Source organism: Muntiacus reevesi, chromosome 2 (assembly GCF_963930625.1).
Source record: "Muntiacus reevesi chromosome 2, mMunRee1.1, whole genome shotgun sequence".
Taxonomy (NCBI): Eukaryota; Metazoa; Chordata; class Mammalia; order Artiodactyla; family Cervidae; genus Muntiacus; species Muntiacus reevesi.
Window position 1 is genome coordinate 229,066,808 of NC_089250.1, and position 22,131 is coordinate 229,088,938.

Sequence of the window (22,131 nt, forward strand, 5' to 3'; positions counted from 1 at the left end):
AAAGAGTTCCTGCCAAATAATAAGAAACTGCTAAGTATTATGAAAAAGAAGTAAACAAATATTTGAAAAGTACTAACTACTAAATCCTTAATGTCATTGATTAACAAAACTTTGAAACTTTTCTATTGATTAAATTAACTAGGAATACATTAGTTATTTGGGGTATAATTATAGACAGGGGCAAGTTAGGTACAGATAATGTCCATTTGTCTGTAGCTACAACAGAAATAAAAGGGTACTGACTTGCTATCATGGAACAGAATAGAAAAACTGACTACTTTGTGAGACTCATTAAGGGAATGGATCGCTCTGGACAAGGGATAAGTAGCAAATGGTGCTTATGTTCATCTATCCACCACATATCGATCCATCCAACCCATCACTCAGTTCTTTAGAGGGTGAAGGTTAAGCACAGAGCTGTATACTTACCTATACCCAAGATGCACATCTCTGCTTTTGCTTATCTATGGATGGGGTATTTACACAGAATGGAAATGCAGAGATGTAAAGAAAATAAGGTTGAAATGGAAGCCTGGGTTACTTGAAAATGTCATTGGACATTTAGAAAGGGGATCTTCACAATTTATTCTCAGGCTCTGAGAGTATATTACTCTATACAGCTCTGACTGGGGGAATTTCCCTCAGGTGTACGTTATCAGAGAGGAATAAATTTCACTATTAGTCTTAGGCTGTATGTAACTAGAAGGTTTAAGAATCAGAAAGATCCTGCAGTAACCATTTCCCCAAATACTGTGGCAATCAACCAACAAAGAGATAACTGCATGATGAAGTTCATAGATCAGTTACATGGATTGCTCCAGTTATCAGAGATCCATTCTACTAATTAGCGCAGGCTTAGAGAGACAAGCATCCCAATTAGCTTAAATTAAAAAAAAAAACCTGCTAAATTACAAAACAGTAATGTGATAATGCAAAATATAACACTATCTTACAGACTCTTTAAGTGCTTTAAATTTAATTTTCAAAGAAATAATTATATACTCATAATACCATGCACCTTTGAAAAATTAAAGGAATAGTATAACTTTGAGAATTTAGTAAGTCAGAAAGATAGCTGTACCAAAAAAAACACAAAAAACACACAATCAAACCCAAAACCCCTTACCTAGAAAGGCAAGAATCTATCATATAAAACTTAAACAAAAAAAACTTCACAGACTCAGGGTCCTAGTTTTTCCTCATATTTGTAATCTTAAATAAAAGGAGAACAGCTTAGTATGCTTTGAATGCTGAGTATGTATAAAATCAAGACTCAGAAGTAGCAATTTTACAATTTGTATATAAATTACCATTTCCAATCAAAAAGCATTCAAAATATTTATCAAAATCACATCTGGCATCTGTGACTCACAACGATAGATGTCTTGTAGTCTTTGCTAGAAATAAAACTCAGGGACTAATCAATTTTGCTATGGCAACCACTGCAATGCAATAGCCACAGTGACATGGAATGAAAAGGAAATACTAATGAACTAGATGGACATTAGAAGAGTATTCTAAGAATGCCTGTTTACTTTCCATGTCATATGGCAACGTGCGCATAGAAAATATCTCAGACTTATCAAAAATTTATAATAGCATTGTCTTTCTTTGGTGAAATGGGGTAGGTCATGCTGGCAGGTTAGAGAGAACTACTTAAATTGGTTGCTTTTACTCTGATCATGTCAGAACAAACTGACACTATGAAGATTCAATGCAATATTCAGAAACCATGCAAATACAATGGTCTCTTTAAATGTTAAATAATATAAACAGTACAGGTAATATATGTTGTCAGCATTCAGTAATTAGAAAAATGGAAATACAAAGACTGAGAATTAAAATTTATAAGGACCTAGGATGTCTCCTACTGAAATCAACATCCATCTATTTTAGAGATTTACAGCAATTTTTAATTCAGTCACTTAATTTTAATCAGAATGAGCAAAAGTAATGTTAGACCTGTCCTCATCATGTGAATGACACTAAGTCTGGGCTTAGGATTATGGCTGAAGATATTTAAGACATGTCTTAAATTTGGGATCAATTATTAAAAATCAAATGGTGAAATAAATTAAGATATTTTTAAAATTAACTTACATGTTCAAAATTGTTCATTGAGTGTTTACAATGTGACTAGAACTGTTCCAAGGCAAGAGATATAACAGTGAACAAAACACACCAATGGAATACATAAATAAAAGCAGATGTGATGTCAGATCCATGATATGTCAGATAGTGATAAATGCAAAGGAAAAAGTAAAGAGGGAAAGGGTCAGGAGTTTCAGGGCAGGGGTTACAAATTTAAATAGAGAGGTCAGGGAAGGTATGGAGAAGGTGACATTTAAGTAGAAGTCGGACACGACTGAAGTGACTTAGCAGCAGCAGCAGCAGAAGGTGGTAAGGGAGTTGAACCATGAGGAATATCTGGAGAAAGAGCATTCCAAGCAAAGGAAAAAGCCCTTAGGGGGAAACTGTGCCTGGACTGCTTGAAGAACATCAAAGAAGCCACTCACTGTGGCTGGAATAAGTTACAGTTCTAGTTTTAGGAAGAAAGGTGGAATACACTGGGAAGGTACTCCCTTATTTATCCATTATTCACCTTCTAAAAGGTATTTAAACAAGGACATACTGATATCCAACTCTGTGTCTCTTCAGAGCTTGTATCTCCCACATGTATAACATTCTAGTATCTAATAGACATCGCAAACTTATGTCCAAAATACTGCTTGATTATTAAGTTCCCTTGAAGCTCCCAATTATATCTAGAATAAAACCCAAATTTCTTACCTTGGTTCTCAATTCCCTAAAGACTTGGCCAAGTGCCTTTCTTCTTTTTGTACCTTGAACATACATTTAGGTGTTACCTCTGTTACATTCTTCCAAGATCTCCTGTGATTTCAATCAACTGGAAGGTCAAATATGACCTCCAATCAGCTATAGAAAATAGGCCTTCTCAGTTTCTCTTACACTACTTTTTTATCTGTTCAAAACTCTTTTAACACTTTATAAAAATACTAACTTCTTATTGGTTTTCTTTCTTCAACAGAGTTTAAATTTCATGAAAGCAAGGTTTTTATATGCTTCATTCATGACTACATGCCAAGCACCTAGAATAATCTAAAGAGTAGGCACTCAAAAAAAAGGTATTTTGAATTGGTTAACATCTTGTACATCTTTCAGTACAGAACAGCAAAAAAGTTGCATGGAAGAAAAACTGATCCCTACACAGCTTTAAAGAATAGAATCAATTATTTGACTGAGCTGATATGTCTGTACCATAAAAGTCAAGGTATTTTATGAATTATATTTCAAATTTCTTGAATCCAGTACTTACATCTAGTTATCCATATTCCATATATTGAAGTATATTGTATTTATGTCTACTTGATAATTTCTGACTGGTGATGAAGGTGCTATAGTACAGTTAAGAGGGAAAATCTGAAACATCTTTTATTGATAAATGTCTGCTGGAATTTAGAGTCCCTTTTAGTGAAAAAATAAATAAGGCTACTTCACAAAAGAGCAGCCAATTTTCAACTACAGAAAACAAAAAACAAAAGTTCATTATTAAGTTTTCAGAATGAAAGGTGGTCTTAAATAACTCAAAAAATGAAACCAAGCCCAGAAAGCACAGTACCTAGAACTTTACCCTATACAACCTCTTTTGTAATAAAGTCATCCGATTCTTTGAAGGCATTTGATTTTTAAAATACCTGTGTAAAATAGATTATGAGTGGGGCACTTTAACACCTGCTTATACCAATGGACAGATCATTCAGGCAGAAAGTCAATAAGGAAACACAAGCCTTAATTGACACATTAGACCAGATAGACTCGATAATTATAGGATATTCCATCTGAAAGCATTAGAATACACTTCCTTCTCAAGTGCACACAAAACATTCTCCAGGACAGATCACATCTTGGGTCACTAATGAAGTCATAGTAAATTTAAGAAAATTGAAATTATATCAAGCAACCCTTCTGACAACAGCACTATTGGATTAGAAATCAATTACTGGGACAAAAACCACTACAATATTGTAAAGCAATTAGCCTCCAACTAATAAAAATAAATGGAAAAAAAAAAGAAATCAATTACTTGGAAAAAACTGTAAAAAAGAAGAAACACAAGGAGGTTAAACAGTAAGATACTAAACAAACAATGGATCACTGAAGAAATTGAATAGGAAATTAAAAAATACCTAGAGACACAAGACAATGAAAACACAATGATCTACAACCTATGGGATGCAGCAAAAGCAATTCTAAAAGGGAAGCTTATGTAAATACAACCTTACACCAAGAGAAATCTCAAATAAAGAACCTAACCTTACACTTAAAGCAACTAGAGAGAGAAGAAACAAAACCCAGTGTTAGTAGCTAGAAAGCAATAAAGATCAGAGCAGAAATAAAAGGCAGCACAAAGACCAATAAAACAACACAAAAGATCAATGAAACTAAAAGCTGGCTCTTTGAGAGGATAAAATTGATAGACCTTTAGCCAGACTCATAAGAAAAACAGGGAGAGGGCTCAAAGCAATAAAATCAGAAAGAAAAAGAAGTTAACATGGACAACAAAAATATGCAAATGATCATAAGAAACCACTACAAGCAGATGCCAATAAAATGGACAACCTGGAAGAAATGGACAAATTCTTAGAAGGGTACAATCTCTCAAGATTTAACCAGGAAGTAATAGAAAATATGAACAGAACAATCACAAGCACTGAAACTGAAACTATGATTATAAAACTCCCAACAAGCAAAAGTCCAGGAGCAGAAGGCTTCACAGGTGAATTCTATCAAAGGTTTTCAGAAGAAGTAACTCTATTCTTCTCTATTTCCAAAAAATTACAGAGGAAGGAACACTCCCAAACTCATTCTATGAGACTAACATTAGCCTGATACAAAAACCAGACAAAGATACTACAAAAAAGGGAAATTTCAGGCCAGTATCACTGATGACACAGATGCAAAAATTCTCAACAAAAGACCAAGTGATCTGAATCTAATAATACATTAAAAATATCATACACCATGATTAAGTGAGATTCCAGGGATACAAAGGATCTTAAATATCTGCAAATCAATGTTCTACATTATACTAACAAATGAAGAATAAAAACTATATGATTATCTCAATAGATACAGAAAAAGCTTTCAACAAAATTCAATACCTATTTATCTTAAACACTCTCCAGAAAGTGGGCATAGAGGGAACCTACCTCAACATAATAAAGGCCATACACTACAAACCCAGCAAACATTACACTCAATGGTGAAAAACAGAAAATATTTCCTCTCAGACCAGAAACAAGGCAAGAAGGTTCACTCTCATTACCATTATTCAACGTAGATTTGGAAGGCATGGCAAATCCATGGTCATCAGAGAAAGAAACTAAAGAATTCCAAATTGGAAAAGAAGTAAAACTGTCAGTATGCAGATGACATGCTACTATACATAGAAAATCCTAAAAATCCTAAAGATACTACCAGAAAACTATTAGAGCTCATCAAAGAATTCGGTAAAGTTGCTGAACACAAAATTAACATATTGAAGTCTTTTGCATTTCTATACACTAACAACGAAAGAAAGAGAAATTAAAGAAACAATCTCATTTACCATGACATCAAAAATAATAAAATACCTAGGCTTTCCTGGTGGTTCAGACCATACAGAATCTGCCCACAGTGTGGGAGAAGTGGGTTCAATCCCTAGGTTGGGAAGACCCCTGGGGGTGGGAATGGCTACCCACTCCATATACTTGCCTGGAGAATTCCATAGACAGAGGAGCCTGGCGGCCACAGCCCAGGGTTCAGAGTCGGACACGAATAAGCAACTAACATTTTATGGTTAATTTGGAATTAAACTCTGAAGTTTTGTAAGCAGCATAAAAACTTCATAAAATAATCTGATTGTGGGGTTTTGCTCCCTTTCTACTTTACTTTAGTATATGTTGTTTATTATTTACTGTATTAGGCAACTGGGATACTCAACTGAATAAGATTTGGTTTCAATCATACATGACACAATTTGAGGAGTTCAGTACTTTCCAATATGTTAGTTACTTTCATAGATGACAAAGTTTTCTGTTTTCATTAACTTCTTTATTATTTTTAGGATTATTTAGGGCCTGATTGATAATTCCCAGGCTTTGTCAACATGCCAGTATTCTTCCCTCACTTGAAGAATAAAGTGTGTTCCCTTTAAGATAATCCAGTACACAAGATTTAGATTTGGATATATAAATCCATGAATATTGTGAAATTTAAAATATGATTCAATCTATAGGAAATTCTGACATTCTGTTAAAGTTTCTGTTCCCCCGTCAGTTTTATTAGCTTTTCATTGATTTCTATTACATTTGGCACTGCATACAAAATTAATGTTTTCTCTAAATCTGGTGGTACATAATTTTTTGATAGAAAAAATAACCCTTACTTTTCTTGACTTTTTTGTCCTATGTAATTTAATAAAGAACTATCACCTCATCTGTTGAAATTCTAGACTTTGATATTCTGAGTGTACCTAGAAAAACATTTAACATACAGTTTAAAAGAGTGATATAATAGTCTGACACAAAACATGTTTTCGTGATTGTGGTATCTCCCCTGCCAGGTAAGTATATAAAACATGTTTTCTAGAAGATGACTGATTAACTATTAGTAGAGGCATTTATGGACTGCAGATATTCCAAGCGTGAGGCCAGGGCCCAGCTAGTAACCAGCAGCATCATCCTCTGTCGATTTTTATGACTTAAGAACTGCTAAAGAGCTCTATAAACGACACTTTTGGGGCATCACATCTTAAATACTATCAAAACTTTTTGACCACCTTTTAGTGATCCTTTTACTTCCTCCTCATTCTTGTCAAACTCTGTTTATAAACGCTCTTTGTTGGAGGGCTCATTCAGGTCTTGGAGGATTTTCAAACTTACTTTGGTTTTATTACTGAACTTATGTTTCATAAATGTTTCTTTCAGCTTTGCTGTCTTACTAGCATTATTAAAGTAATGACTTTAAAGTACCTTAATAGCTAGTTTCCTCTCCTGTTTACCTGTCTCTGTGAAGAATAGTAGAGAATATATTGATTCTTTTAGACATTCAGACGCAATATTTTTCTTTTTAACTCCTTCTAATGTCAAACCAATCTCTACATTTACCGATTCTTTCTTTGTAAAGTTTCTAACATCTGTCCCTCCAATCACTGATGCAGTTAGCTCATGCTTATAACACCTCATCCCCAACCTGTGTCTTGACTGGTTCTCATCCCAAGAAAGTCCAGTATTTTAAAACTGTTTAAATCTACCCCTCTTTTTATATAATAATCTCAGGTATCTCAGAGATCCTAATGATCTTCCCCTGAATCCTATTCCATGTCCTAGAAGCACTTCCTTCTGTACATCTCATTGCAGCAGAAGATTTTAACTTTACTTTCTGAAGTTTACTGAAAAGGTACACCTGGGTGTACAGATCCATGGGTTCTGCATCCATTCAACCAACTGCAGAAGCCACAGTTATGGAGGTCTGACTGTACTAAGTATGTAATTTTCTACAGTATAAGGGACTTGAATATCATTGGATTTGGGTAACTGGCAGTAGTTGTAGGGAACTAGTGGTGGTGGGGTGGTCTCAGAATCAATTCCCCATAGATACTTAGGGACACTATACTTACAAAGCTGTAGGAGTTAAAGACTGCAAGAAAGTACATAACCTTCTCTGAAGAAGTTGTTCATGCAACTAAGAGGATAGAATCAATTATATATGAAGTTAGAGGAAGCATGTACATATGTTGGTTTCTTTCTTGGTATAGTTGACTAGTATCCTTCCATAATTTACTTTCTCATTATTAAATTAATCGAACCACACAACAGAAAATTTGGAAAACAGGTAATAAGATGACCTATTATCCTACTTTAAACACAACCATTATTATTATTTTGATATATTCCATACTATTCTGATTATTAAAAGAAAAAACTTTTGATTTCTTTGGCTGCACAGGGTCTTAACTGCAGAATGCAGGATCTTTTAATTGTGGCATGTGGAATCTAGTTCCCAAACCAGGGATTAAACCCAGGCCCCTTGCATTGGGAGCCCACAGTCTTAGCCACTGGATCACCAGGGAAGTCCTTAGCTTGATTTTTTAAGATAATCATATTGCACAGTGTACTTTTCTGCTCTTCCCTCCTAAAAGGGAATTTGATAATTATTTTTATTGCCTGTGGAAAATTCCATAGCTTTTATTTAATTTTTGGGAAAGTATTTATTTGTCTTACAAAGGGAAAAGATAATGTTATCATAAGTATGAATAACTATTTCCTTGTTTTATCCGAAAAAATTCCTGATTTGTTTGATTTCAAATCACCTTCTCTCCCTCCCTCTTACTATACCAGCAAAGTCTAAATTTAGAGTAGATTTTCTGATATCTTTTAAAAAATATTTTATATTGGAAGATAAAAACTTCACCATAGGTTATAAAAAATACCCAAAAAACTTCTGTTCCTAGACAACTTAAGAGAACTGGGAGCCATTTAAAAACTCCTTTCAGTATAGGATTCTTCCTGTGAGCTATATCACTTATTTAAGCAGGTGCTTTTTTTTTTCCCCTATGAAATGGCAAATTTCTGATATCTTGCTGCCTTTTTGGCTGTCAGTCATTTTCCTTGCACCTTAGTTCAAAAGGAGTGGGAGGGGTGGAGGATGGAGGGTAGGATGCAAATCACAGACATATTCAAATGTACAGGAAAGTGCCTATTTTTACATATTAATATTCATAACCTTATTCAGTGTCATCTGTTTGGAGTCATAAGTAGTCTTGTTTTTTGATAATACCCAGCTAAAGATATTTCAAGTTTTAAAAAGACAGTGTGGGCTATTTAAAATTTACTGATATATTTAACAGTTTACTGATATACTACATAAAGTTATGAAAAACTTTATGAGAAAGGGGAGAAAGTTATATTTAGTTAACTATATCCTATATTCTGCACACTGAAACACTACAAACAGGTAAATGTCTATGTTTATCATTAGTACAATTAAAAAAATCTTTAAAGTTACAACTTTGTTATAGGCAAAGCACTGTATCATACAAAACATACAGTCAGAAAATAAATATCTGTGATTTGGAGGATCCTTCGAGAAGGAAATGGCAACCCACTCCAGTGTTCTTGCCTGGAGAATTCCAGGGATGGCGGAGCATGGTGGGCTGCCGTCTGTGGGGTCGCACAGAGTTGGACACGACTGAAGTGACTTAGCAGCAGCAGAAGCAGCAGCAGCAACCACAGGCTCAGTTCAGTTCAGTTCAGTCGCTCCGTTGTGTCCAACTCTTTGCGACCCTGTGAATCACAGCACACCAGGCCTCTCTGTCCATCACCAACTCCCAGAGTTTACTCAAACTCATGCCCATCCAGTTGGTGATGCCATCCAGCCATCTCATTCTCTGTCGTCCCCTTCTCCTATTGCCCCCAATCCCTCCCAGCATCAGGGTCTTTTCCAATGGGTCAACTCTTCGCATGAGGTGGCCAAAGTATTGGAGTTTCAGCTTCAGCATCAGTCCTTCCAATGAACACCGAGGACTGATCTCCTTCAGGATGGACTGGTTGGATGTACTTGCAGTCCAAGGGACTCTCAAGAGTCTTCTCCAACACCATAGTTCAAAAACATTAATTTTTCGGTGCTTAGCTTTCCTTACAGTCCAACTCTCAAATCCATACACGACCACTGGAAAAACCATAGCCTTGACCAGATGGACCTTTGTTGGCAAAGTAATGTCTCTGTTTTTTAATATGCTATCTAGGTTGGTCATAACTTTCCTTCCAAGGAGTAAGCGTCTTTTAATTTCATGGCTGCAGTCAAAATCTGCAGTGATTTTGGAGCCCCAAAGTCTGACACTGTTTGCACTGTCTCCCCATCTATTTTCCATGAAGTGATGGGACCAGATGTCATGATCTTAGTTTTCTGAATGTTGAGCTTTAAGCCAACTTTTTCACTCTCCTCTTTCACTTTCATCAAGAGACTTTTTAGTTCCTCTTCACTTTCTGCCATAAGAGTGGTGTCATCTGTATATCTGAGGTTATTGATATTTCTCCTGGCAATCTTGATTCCAGCTTGTGCTTCTTCCAGCCCAGCATTTCTCATGATGTACTCTGCATATAAGTTAAATAAGCAGGGTGACAATATACAGCCTTGATGTACTCCTTTTCCTATTTGGGACCCGTCTGTTGTTCCATGTCCAGTTCTAACTGTTGCTTCCTGACTTGCATACAGGTTTCTCAAGAGGCAGGTCAGGTGGTCTGGTATTCCCATCCCTTTCAGAATTTTCCACAGTTTATTGTGATCCACAGTCGAAGGCTTTGGTGTAGTCAATAAAGCAGAAATAGATATTTTTCTGGAACTCTCTTGCTTTTTCAATGATCCAGTGGATGTTGGCAATTTGATCTCTGGTTCCTCTGCCTTTTCTAAAACCAGCCTGAACATCTGAAATTTCACAGTTCATGTACTGTTGAAGCCTGACTTGGAGAATTTTGAGCATTACTTTACTAGCGTGTGAGATGAGTGCAATTGTGCGGTAGTTTGAGCATTCTTTGGCATTGCCTTTGTTAGGGATTGGAATGAAAACTGACCTTTTCCAGTCCTGTGGCCACTGCTGAGTTTTCCAAATTTGCTGGCATATTGAGTGCAGCACTGTCACAACATCATCTTTCAGGATTTGAAAAAGCTCAACTGGAATTCCATCACATTCACTAGCTTTGTTGGTAGTGATGCTTCCTAAGGCCCACTTGACCCCACACTCCAGGATATCTGGCTCTAAGTGAGTGATCACACCATTGTGATTATCTGGGTCATGAAGATCTTTTTTGTACAGTTTTTCTGTGTATTCCTGCCACCTCTTAATATCTTCTGCTTCTGTTAGGTCCATACCATTTCTGTCCTTTATTGAACCCATCTTTGCTTGAAATGTTCCCTTGGTATCTCTAATTTCTTGAAAAGATCTCTAGTCTTTCCCATTCTGTTGTTTTCCTCTATTTTTTTGCATTGATCGCTGAGGAAGGCTTTCTTATCTCTCCTGTCTATTCTTGGGACCTCTAAGGGAGGTATTAGTCTTCTGAGAGTTATATAATCCATATAAACTTTTTTCCCTAGAGAGACTTTCAGAGTTTTGTCATTAATTCAGCTAATCTAGTCCATCGGCAAATTAAAAGAAAAACGCATGTATCCTATCAGTTGACTATTTGCATTAAAGGTAATAAATTAGGCCCCATAAATCTGTTCAAAAGAAAAGTAATGTTCAATGTAATAAAAGTAAAATACAGTACAATAGAAAGATTCATGTTGAAATTTTCATCAAATAACACTATCAAACCTCTTGCTTTAATTGCCATGGGACACCTCTATGACACTAAACCATGAGCTGATTTAGTCAGCTGAGTAAAAAGCAGCAACAATAATAAGACGAAACATGTCCTATAAAAAGACTCAGATTATACAATAATTTTCTGTGTATTTACTATGGGCCTGACATGGTGCTTTACTCACAATATGTTATTCACAGCAGCCTCATGAGGTGGTTATAATCATTTTCATTTTGTAAGTAAAGAAACTGAAGCCTTTCTAGGTAGGAAGGTGTCACTTGCATTTTGAGGAACAGGCTGAGGTGTTTGTAGAATGAAGGAAAATCAGGATGGGAGTGAGCTGTGGATTCTTAGCAGTGGCTATCTAGACCATTTTTTCATCTAAGACTAAAATCCTTTTGATAATAACCCTGACAAATTATGAAAGAGCCACATATGTTTTGGAAGTTCTAAACCTGATGTATTGTGTAGACTCTTATGGAATATAGAGATTTATAACAAATATCACTCCTCTTTGGAATTCAGATGTAAATCACAAATGTTTTTTAATATTCAAGTAGTTTCAAGAGGTCAGGCTAATTTTTTCAAATTTTTTTTCATTGTTTCATAAGGTGAATGTACATAAAAATGTTATGATAATTACTAGTTGATATTCTTTAGAGAATGTTCAGTAGATATTCTTGTTTTGCAGGTTACTCCTGCAAAGAGGAGTCTCTTAAATTCAAACTATAATTTAAACACACATCATAAATTGTTCTTTATTGTATTGGGTTGGCCAAACAGTCCTTCAGCTTTTTCCATAAGATGGGTCTAGTAGTGCTTAGTTATCATTAACTTCATTTGAAACAATTTTGTTAGATTATATTGTGACAGTTGTCACATCAGTGTGCATTTTAAAAAACATCAGAATTGGTGAATTTTTGTTTAGCTACATTAATATTAAAGACGGAAGAAAACAAGCAACATTTTTGGTATATCATGCTTTATTATTTCAAGAAAGGTAAAAACGAGCTGAAAAGCAAAAAAAAAGAAAAAAAAATTGTGCAGTGTATCGAGGTGGTGTGACTGACTGAACATGTCAAAAGTGGTTTGCAAATTTCTTGCTGGAGATTTCTCATTGGACAATAAGCCATGGTCTGGTAGACTTGTTGACACTGACAGCAATCAAATAGAGATTAACTGAGAACAATCAATGTAATACCTCACAGGAGATAACCGACATACTCAAAACACCCCAATCAAGACTTCCCTGGAGGTCCAGTGTTGTGACTCCACACTTCAAAGCAGGGGGGCATGGGTTTGATCCCTGGTTGGGAAACCAGGATCCTGAATGCTACACAAGGTGGCCAAAAAAAAAAAAAAAAAAACCCCAATAATAATCCAAATGAAGCACTGGAAATCACTTGCACCAGCTTGGCTGTGGTTATTACTTTCATGTTTGAGTTCCATCTAAGTGGAAAAAAAAAACACTGACCATATTTCTGCATGCAATTCTGTACTTAAATATAACAAAAACGTTTTGTTTTTAAAACAAACTCTTGATGGGCAATGAAAAGTGGATCGTGTACAATAACAGGGAACAGAGTAGATCATGAGGCATGTGAAGGAAAACACCACCAACCACACAAAAGGCTGGTCTTCATTCAAAGAAGGTGATGCTCTGTATGTGGTGGGATTAGAAGGGAGTCTTCTATTATGAGTTCCTTCTGGAAAACCAAACAATTAATCCAACAAGTACTGCTCCCCATGAGACTATCTGACAGCAGCACTTGAAGAAAAGCATCTGGATCAGACAACAGAAAACACGGACTGCAGTAGGATAATGCATGATTGCATGTTTCTTTGGAGACCCAGCAAAAACTGTGACAGCTTGGCTGGCAAGTTCTCATTCATCTGCTGTATTCACCAGATATTGTACCCGTGGATTTCCATTTATTTCAGTCTTTACAAAATTCTCTTAAAGGAAAACATTTCAATTCCCTGGAAGACTGTAAAAGGTACCTAGAAGAGTTCTTTGCTTAAAAAGAAAAAGTTTTGGGAAAGTGGAATTATGAAGTTGCCTGAAAAGTGGCAGAAGGTAGTGGAACAAGAAGGTGAATATGCTGTTCAATAAGTTCTTGGTAAAAACGGAAATGTATTTTTACTTAAAAACTGAAGGAACTTGGCCAACCCAATAGGAAAGACCTGATAACATGTCACTTATAATACTATGATGCGTGTATGTGTGTGCTCAGTCGCTAAGTTGTGTCCAACTCTGCTACCCCATGGACTGCAGCCTGCCAGGCTCCTTTGTCTAAGGGAGTTTCCAGGCAAGAATACTGCAGTGGGTTGCCATTTCCTACTACAGGAGATCTTCCCGACTCTGGCATTGAACCCGAGTCTCTTGTGTTTCCTGAGTTAGAAACTAGACTCTTTATCACTGTGCCACCTGGGAAGCCCCAATCCTATGATAGGCATCTTTTATATCTGTAATTGATCTGAAGATATTAAAGCTATTTTCAGATATGAAGAATTAATATGACTAGGTCAGAGAGACAGGGAGACTTTCAAAGACAAAAACAATCTTACCAAAGTCGGCAAATGCTGACTGTCCCACCACCATCATATTTTGAGGTTTTTCAAGAACAGTACTGAGAGAGAAATTTCCATCCTGTTAGAGGCAGAAAGTCATGGATTAGATCATTTTTCAACTGTGAAACAAAGCATTTTAAAATTTTACTATTGTATTTTACTATTATTTTTTAAACTTTTTATTTTGTATTGGAGTATAGCTGATTGACAATGTTGTGTTCTCTTCAGGTGGACAGCAAAGGGATGCTGCCATTCATATATGTCCATTCTCTCCCAAACTCTGCTCCCATCCAGGCTGCCATATAATATTGAGCAGAGTTCCCTAAGCTATACAGTAGATCCTCTGAAACAAAGTATTTTAATGAAAGCAGGGAAATAAACAACTTAAGACTTTTGTACTCCAAAGAATTATCCCACTTTTCTGTTCCGTTTTTATCATAAAATGAAAAAAACTGCTGTGAGCTGAAGATGCGCATCTGGAGATGTGCCTTGCATGCTGTCAGTTCAGGTATGAGCTCTCTCTCTTTACTCTCTGTCACTAAGTTGGGTCTGACACTCTGCGACCTTGTGGACTGCAGCCCACCAGGCCCCTCTGTCCATGGGATTTCCCAGGCAAGCATACTGGAGTGGGTTGCCTTTTCATTCTCTGGGGGATATTCCTGACCCAGGGATTGAACCCACATCTCCTGTTTGGCATGTGAATTCTTTACCACTGAGCCTTCTGTGAAACCTTCAGGCATGATGTGTGTGTCCTGTGTGTTAAGTCGCTTTAGTCGTGTCCAACTCTTTGAGACCATAGCCCACTAAGCTCCTCTGTCCATAGGATTTTCCAGGCAAGGATACTGGAGTGGGTTGCCATTTCCTTCTCCAGGGGATATTCCTGACCCAGAGATTGAAAGGCATCTCTATGTTTCCTGAATTGGAAGGTAGGTTCTTTACCACTAGCGCCACTTGGGAAGCCCTCTTTCCTAAATCATCATCATAATTTCAGACAGAATGAGTGTCTTCTACGTTTAAGTACCATGGAAGGTTTGGGAATATAAGTGAAAGTCGCTCAGTTGTGTCCGACTCTTTGCAACCCCTCTTGAAATTCTCCAGGCCAGAATACTGGAGTGGGTAGCCTTTCCCTTCTCCAGGGGATCTTCCTAACCCAGGGATTGAACCCTAGTCTCCCACATTACAGGTGGATCCTTTACCAGCTGAGCCACAACGGAAGCCCAAAGAAGTATATAAAATAGTTGCTACCCGAAAGAGCTAACAGTCCAGTTGGAAGATAAAATATGTCAAGAAAAGAGAATTTCTGAAGGTAACATATAAGTGGTATGAGTAAGTAGGAAAGATACTATGTTTTACAGATTTCAAGAAAGAAGATTCTGTTGGGGGTTAATTAGGTAAAGATATTCAAATGAGATGAGAATTACATTCATCTTTAATGGCTCATTCATTACCAACACTATCAGAAAGGCAGCAAAGGAGTACAACAGCTGACGTGTCCTAACCAGAGGTGGCTAAGCTAAACAAAAAAGGAGAACTCATCAGAGATCTTTTGCTTCAGTTACTCTTACCAAAACAGAATGAGGGGCTTACAAAAATAATATGCATTTCTTTAAATTACTGTCTTTCCTTTCTATAATTTTATATCAGAACATAAGAAAAATAAACCAAAACACTGTGTTTGGGTTTTGAGCTTAATTTTAAAGCTCTTCTCTTATCACTGATTTCTTTTAACTATTTGATGTGCTAACCCTGATTCTTACATGCTTCATACAGAAAACTATATATTTTCAAATATTTAAAAAATGTAAAATATTTTTCTCCTTTATTCCTCTAAAGATACTGCAGATCTGTAAGTTATTTCTGAAGAAATTATCTCCAACATTTTCAGAGACAGGCAATGCTACCCAGAAAGCATTAAGACTAAATGCCTGAGGAACATGAGTAAGTAACATTTGTCTTGTGACATGCAGTTTTCTCCAGTCATTTTAACTCTCCATCATTAACATGCAGAAACATGTTTCTCCTACCATTATTAAAGTATCTGATACATTTTTGAAAGATTTTTCTATGGAAATCTTATTTATGTAAGTGTCTTAAAACTTAGGATACCTCTCCAGTCTTGCTGAGTACCTGATGTTATTATACTAAAGATACATCAAAGTTGCCAAATTTGTGAATGAAGTGTCAAATGAATTTGTATTCTAGAAAGATTACAGCATCAGGTACAAGGAAGACACAATTATTCTTGAATGAATGGAAAAACCACTCTAAAAATACATCAGCCACATATAACATAAAGCTGAATATCAACCTATTCTACTGGCTCAAGTGAATAAAGTACTCCTGTGAATTTTTGTTAAACGTAATAAAATGTATTTAGAAATGTTTCCAGATGCATGCATATTTTGAAAATACAGGAAAATTCTGTTAAGATCACTGCAATAAACTAAGAATTGTAATAAACCAAGGCACAGGAATATTCTGGTTCCCAGTGGATGTAAAAGTTATACTACATTGTACTCTATTAAGTGTGTAATAGCATTATGCCTAAAAAAATGCACATACTTTGATTAAAAAATACTTAACTGTTAAAAAAAAAATACTAACCATCATCCCAAGCCTTTAGCAAGTTGTAATCTTTTTGTAATAGCAACATCAAAGAATAATAATACAAATTAAATACAATGGGAAAAGTTTGAAATATTGTGAGAATCACCAAAATGTGACATAGAAGACATGAAGTGACCAAATGCTATCCTCAAAAACGGTGCTGATATACTTACTTGACACAGGACTGCCAGATTTTCAATTTATGGAAAAGAAAAAAACACAATAAAATAAGGCATGCATGCATACATGGTAGATTTGGTGGACAGAGTGCCTGAAGAACTATGCACGTAAGTTTATACAAACTCCTGTAAGTTTGTACAAGAGGCAGTGACTTAAACCATCCTCCACAAAAAGAACTGCAAGAATCCAAAGTGGTTGCCTGATGAGGTTTTACAAATAGCTGAAGAAAGAAAAGAAGTGAAAGGCAAGAGAAAGAGAAAGATATACGCAACTGAATGCAGAAGTCCAGAGAATAACAAGGAGAGATAAGAAAACCTTCTTAAGTGAAAAATGCAAAGAAATAGAGGAAAACAACAGAATAGGAAAAACTAGTAATCTCCTCAAGAAAACTGGAAACATCAAGGGAACATTTCATGCAAGGATGGGCATGATAAAGGACTGAAATGGAAGGACCTAATGAAGCAGAAGAGACTAAGAAAAGGTGACAAGAATACACAGAAGAATAATACGAAACAGGTCTTAACGAAAGGATAACTACAGTGACATTGTCATTCACCTAGAGCTGGATATTCTGGAGGGTGAAGTCAAGTGGACCTTAGGAAGCATTACTATGAACAAAGCTAGTGGAGGTGATAGAATTTCAGCCATTTAAACCCTAACAGATGATGTTGTTAAAGTGCTGCACTCAATATGTCAGCAAACTTGGAAAACTCAGCAGTGGCCACAGGATTGGAAAAAGTCAATTTTCATTCCAATCCCAAAGAAGAGTAATGTAAAAGAATGCTCAAACGACCGTACAACTGCACCCATTTCATGTGCTAACAAAGTTATGCTCAAAATCCTTCAAGCTAAGCTTCAAGAGTATGTGAATGGAGAGCTTCTAGATGTACAAGCTGGGTTTCAAAGAGGAAAGGAACCAGAGATCAAATTACCAACATTCCTTGAATCATGGAAAAAGCAAGGGAATTCCAGAAAACATCTATTTCTGCTTCATTGACCATATGAAAGCCTTTTACTGTGTGGATCACAACAAACTGTGGAAAATTCTTAAAAGACTGGAGTACCAAACCACCTTACCTATCTCCTGAGAAACCTGTATGCAGGTCAAGAAGCAATAGTTAGAACCAGATATGGAACAATGGACTGGTTCAAAATTCAGAAAGGAGTAAGACAACGTTGCATATTGTCACCTTATTTATTTAACTTCTATGCAGAGTACATTATGGGAAATGCCAGGGTGGATGAGTTACAATCTGGAATCAAGATTGCCAGGAGAAATATCAACAACTTCAGATATGCAGATGACACCACTCTAATGGCAGAAAGCGAAGAGATACTAAAGAGACTCTTGATGAGGGTGGAAGAAGCGAGTGAAGAAGTTGGGTTGAGTTGAGTTTTACTCAACATTCAAAAAACTAAGATCATGCCATACAGTCCCATCACTTTATGGCAAATAGAAGAGGAAAAAGTGGAAGCAGTGACAGATTTTATTTTCTGTGGTTCCAAAATCACTGTGGATGGTGATTACAACCATGAAATTAAAAGATGCTTGCTCCATGGAAGGAAAGCTATGACAAACCTAGACAGTGTACTAAAAAGCAGAGATATCACTTTGTTGACAAAGGTCTGAATAGTCAAAGCTATGACTTATCCAGTAGTCATGTATAGATGTGACAGTTGGATCATAAAGAAAGCTGAGTCTTGAAGAATTCATGCTTTTGAATTGCTATGCTGGAGAAAGATTCTTGGGAGTCCTTCGGACTGCCCAGAGATCAAACCAGTCACTCCTAAATGAAATTAACTCTGAATATTCACTTGAAGGGCTGATGCTGAAACTCCTATACTCTGGCCATTTGGCGTGAACAGCCAAGTCACTGGAAAAGACCCCGATGCTGGGAAAGACAGAAGGCCAAAGGAGAAGTGGGCAGCAGAGGATGAGATGGTTGGATGGCATCACTGAGTCCATGGACACGAATCTGAGCACATTCTGGCAGCTAGTGGAGGACAGAGGAGCCTGGTGTGCTACAGTCCATGGGGTCACAGAGAGTCAGACACAACTTAGAGACTGAACAACAACAACAAACACCTGTAAAATCATGATGTATTTCCATCAAGAAAGACTGAGTACTACCCAGGTGACAGACTCCTGTGTCTAACATGCCAGATTCACCATGAACCTCAGTATAAGAAGACAATATACTTATGCAATTGCTAGGAAAAGAGAATCATATATTCTTGTTATAGTGAGAGCATGCAGAATATATTATCTATATGAATTAACTAGGCGTTGGGAATACTTGACTCAATTTACTTTTCCATCATTATCATTGCTTATTCTTTATTCCATTTGGCAGTACAGATCTAAAGAACTTAAATTACTTTTAGATCAGTGTCATGAACATATTTAGTATTTGATTAAAATGACTGAATAAACTTAATCATCAGTACACTACTCCTCTTTCAGATGGTATATTTTAAAGTGATGCATGACTATACTTATTTTCAAAGATGAAGCCACACTGTACCTATATAATGTAGGAAAGACAAAAGTGATCAATAGTCTTTTAAAATGAGAGAGCAGAAAATCCAGTGGAAAGGATGCTAGACATGCAGTTGGATGATATGGTTCTATTCGTGCTTTCACTAAGGTGTATCACTCTGGAACAGCCACTTACTACTCTGGGTCTTGGTTCTTCAACTGCCAGAAGGGGATAATGCACTGTGTACTTGCAGGGTTCTAGAGAGGATCAATGGAATGACTAGGAAGTGTTCTGCAAAATGTAAAGTTATTAGGGACATTTTTCAGGTATTTTTATAATGTTAGTCCTGTGCTTCTGAGCTGGAAATACTTTTTCATGGGCTGCTATTTGAGACTCATCTACTACACTGTGTCCTGTTCTGCACCATGCTGTTTTTACTGGCCTTCACTGAGGCCTTCAGTCCAAAACTGGGCCAACTCACTGCCACAATTATGTCCTTTACCTTTTCTTTCACCTAATTGGTTTCTGGAATGTCTGTGCAATGATTTAAAGGCCCAAGTTTTAGAGACAGATTTCCTAGTTCAAATTCTAGCTCGTTTCTAGTTTTGAGGTCTGAGCAAGTTAGTTCTAATACATGCATGTTTACTTTTATCTAAAATGAACTTTTACAAAGTTTTTGTGAAAATTAGTAAAATAATGCATATAAAGTGGTTACTAGTTCAGCATATGCACAAATATATACTTAGTCAACATTAACAATTATTGACTAGGAATGCTGGTAGTAATACTATTATATCTGCTACCCATCACTGAAGCAGCTAAACACACTGCCATTGACAGGAGAGAAGACATTTTCTGCTCAATTTCCAATCACAGGTGCTATGTTGTGATAAGTATCCTTTCATGGATGACCACCTATGCTTTGGCCTGCAGGTTTTAATATTTAGTATTTAAACTGCCATATTCATAATGTTAAAAATAATCAGGAAGCAACATATGATGACTATCATTGTATCTACATCTTTATTCACATGAAGCAATGGTTCTTGACTTGAGGTGTATTTATTCTTCAGAGGACATTGGGCAATGTATGGAGATACTTTTGACTGTTTCAAGTTGGAGGTAGCTTCTAGAATCTAAGTGAACAGAGGCCAGGGATACTACTAAACAAGTTAAAGGATAGATATCCACAATAGTCATCTGGCCTATGGCCAGTAGATGCTCAACATCATTAATTATTAGAGAAATACAAATCAAAACTATGATGAGGGACACCTCACACCAATCAGAATGGCCATCGTTAAAAAGTCTACAATAAAATTCTGGAGAGGGTGTGAAGAAAAGGGAACCTACCTACACTGTTGGTGGGGATATAAGTTGGTACAGCCACTGGAAAACAGTATGGAGGTTCCTCAGAAAACAGAGCTGCGTATGATCCAGCAATCTCACTCCTGGGCATATACCCAGACAAAACTATAACTCAAAAAGATACAGGCACTCCTATGTTCATAACAATTCTCATAACAATAAAATGATTGTTGTAAGTTTTGTAAGAATTGTCATAAGTTTTGTAAAATGGGAGGATCATTTTAAATTAGTGATTGGAGAATTTGCAGTAACATTAATTGACCGAAAAGCCCTAAAAACGTATAAAACCGTATTAGCTAGGAGAGGAATATGAGCTCCAGCAAATCTTTTTAGTCAGCTGTGGTGTGCACAGCCCCATGGTAGATGCTCTGGGAGATGAGAAATAACTGAAGACAAGGAGGAGTGCTAAGATGTGAGTGTAGGCAACTCTGACTGATGTGATGAGATGTACTAATCCCATGTTACAAGGAGTTAAAAAACAGAGCAATTGCTTCCATTTGGTCCACCCAGGATCATCAGGGAAGGTTTTAAGGAAGACGTGGTATTTGAAATGGCTAATGCAGATGAGCAGGATTTTAGTGGTTCAAAGAAAAGGAAGAGGAGGGCAAGGATATGCACAGGAAACAGAGGACACAGAGCAGAAAGTGGCTGATTTGGACCAGAATATGAAAAGATATTGGAAGATTAGAAGAATTACTTTACACAAGATCAGCAAATGCCTTTACTCCTAAACTAAGTAGTTTGATCTTTTAAAAATTTATTGAGAAGCTTAAGTCCTAAAGGTTTTAGGACTGAGAGTGAGATAAATAGAGCTTTCATTGTTGCAATTAATCTGGATATTGCATATCAGATGGAAAATCTGGAGGTGGGGAGATAAGTAGAATTTACTATATCCTGGGAAACAGATGAATGATTAAAGGAGTGGAATGTTGGGGACAGATAAGGGATAGATATGAGAACACAGAATGCCTGGCAATGCAAAGGTAATAGAAAATACAAAGGAAGGTCTAATTGGGAGCAGGAAAAGAAATTATTTTAGATAAGAGATATATCAAGGAAATGATTAGAAATGTAGGACTAGAATTCAAGGAAGAGAACAGAGGAGTATCATGAAAGCAAAGAGTTGAGAGAAGAATGGCAAATCAAGACCCACGAATAAACACACCCACCACCCTTTATGTTAGAAATTTTCAGTCTTGGCCCTTTTAGGCCAGATGATTTTTCTTCCTCCTTCCTTTTTTCTTTTCTTTTTTTTTTTTTTTTATTAAAGTAGAGTTGATTTACAGTGGTGTGCCAATCTCTGCTCTATAGCAAAGTGACTCCACTATACACAGATATACATTCTTTTTTTAGTATTCTTTACATTTTAGTTTATCCCAGGAGATTAGATAGAGCTTCCTGTGCTATATACTGTAGGACCTTGTTGTTTATCCACTCTGAATGTTAATAGTTTGCATTTAACAACTCCAAATTCCCAGTCCTCCCCTTTAGCAACCACAAGTCAGATCTCTATGTCTGTGAGTCTATTTCTGATTTATAGGTAGGTTCCTTTGTGCCACATT

The 22,131-nt window shown here is 36.5% G+C and overlaps 1 protein-coding gene across 1 annotated transcript in view; it reads right to left on the bottom strand.

Moving 5' to 3' along the window:
• Positions 1-22,131, bottom strand: part of ITFG1 (integrin alpha FG-GAP repeat containing 1) — a 294,435-nt gene that overhangs the window by 194,284 nt on the left and 78,020 nt on the right. The window contains exon 8 of the mRNA XM_065925272.1: positions 13,932-14,013. Coding sequence (XP_065781344.1) covers positions 13,932-14,013 — 82 coding nt within the window. The remainder of the gene's footprint in view (positions 1-13,931; positions 14,014-22,131) is intronic.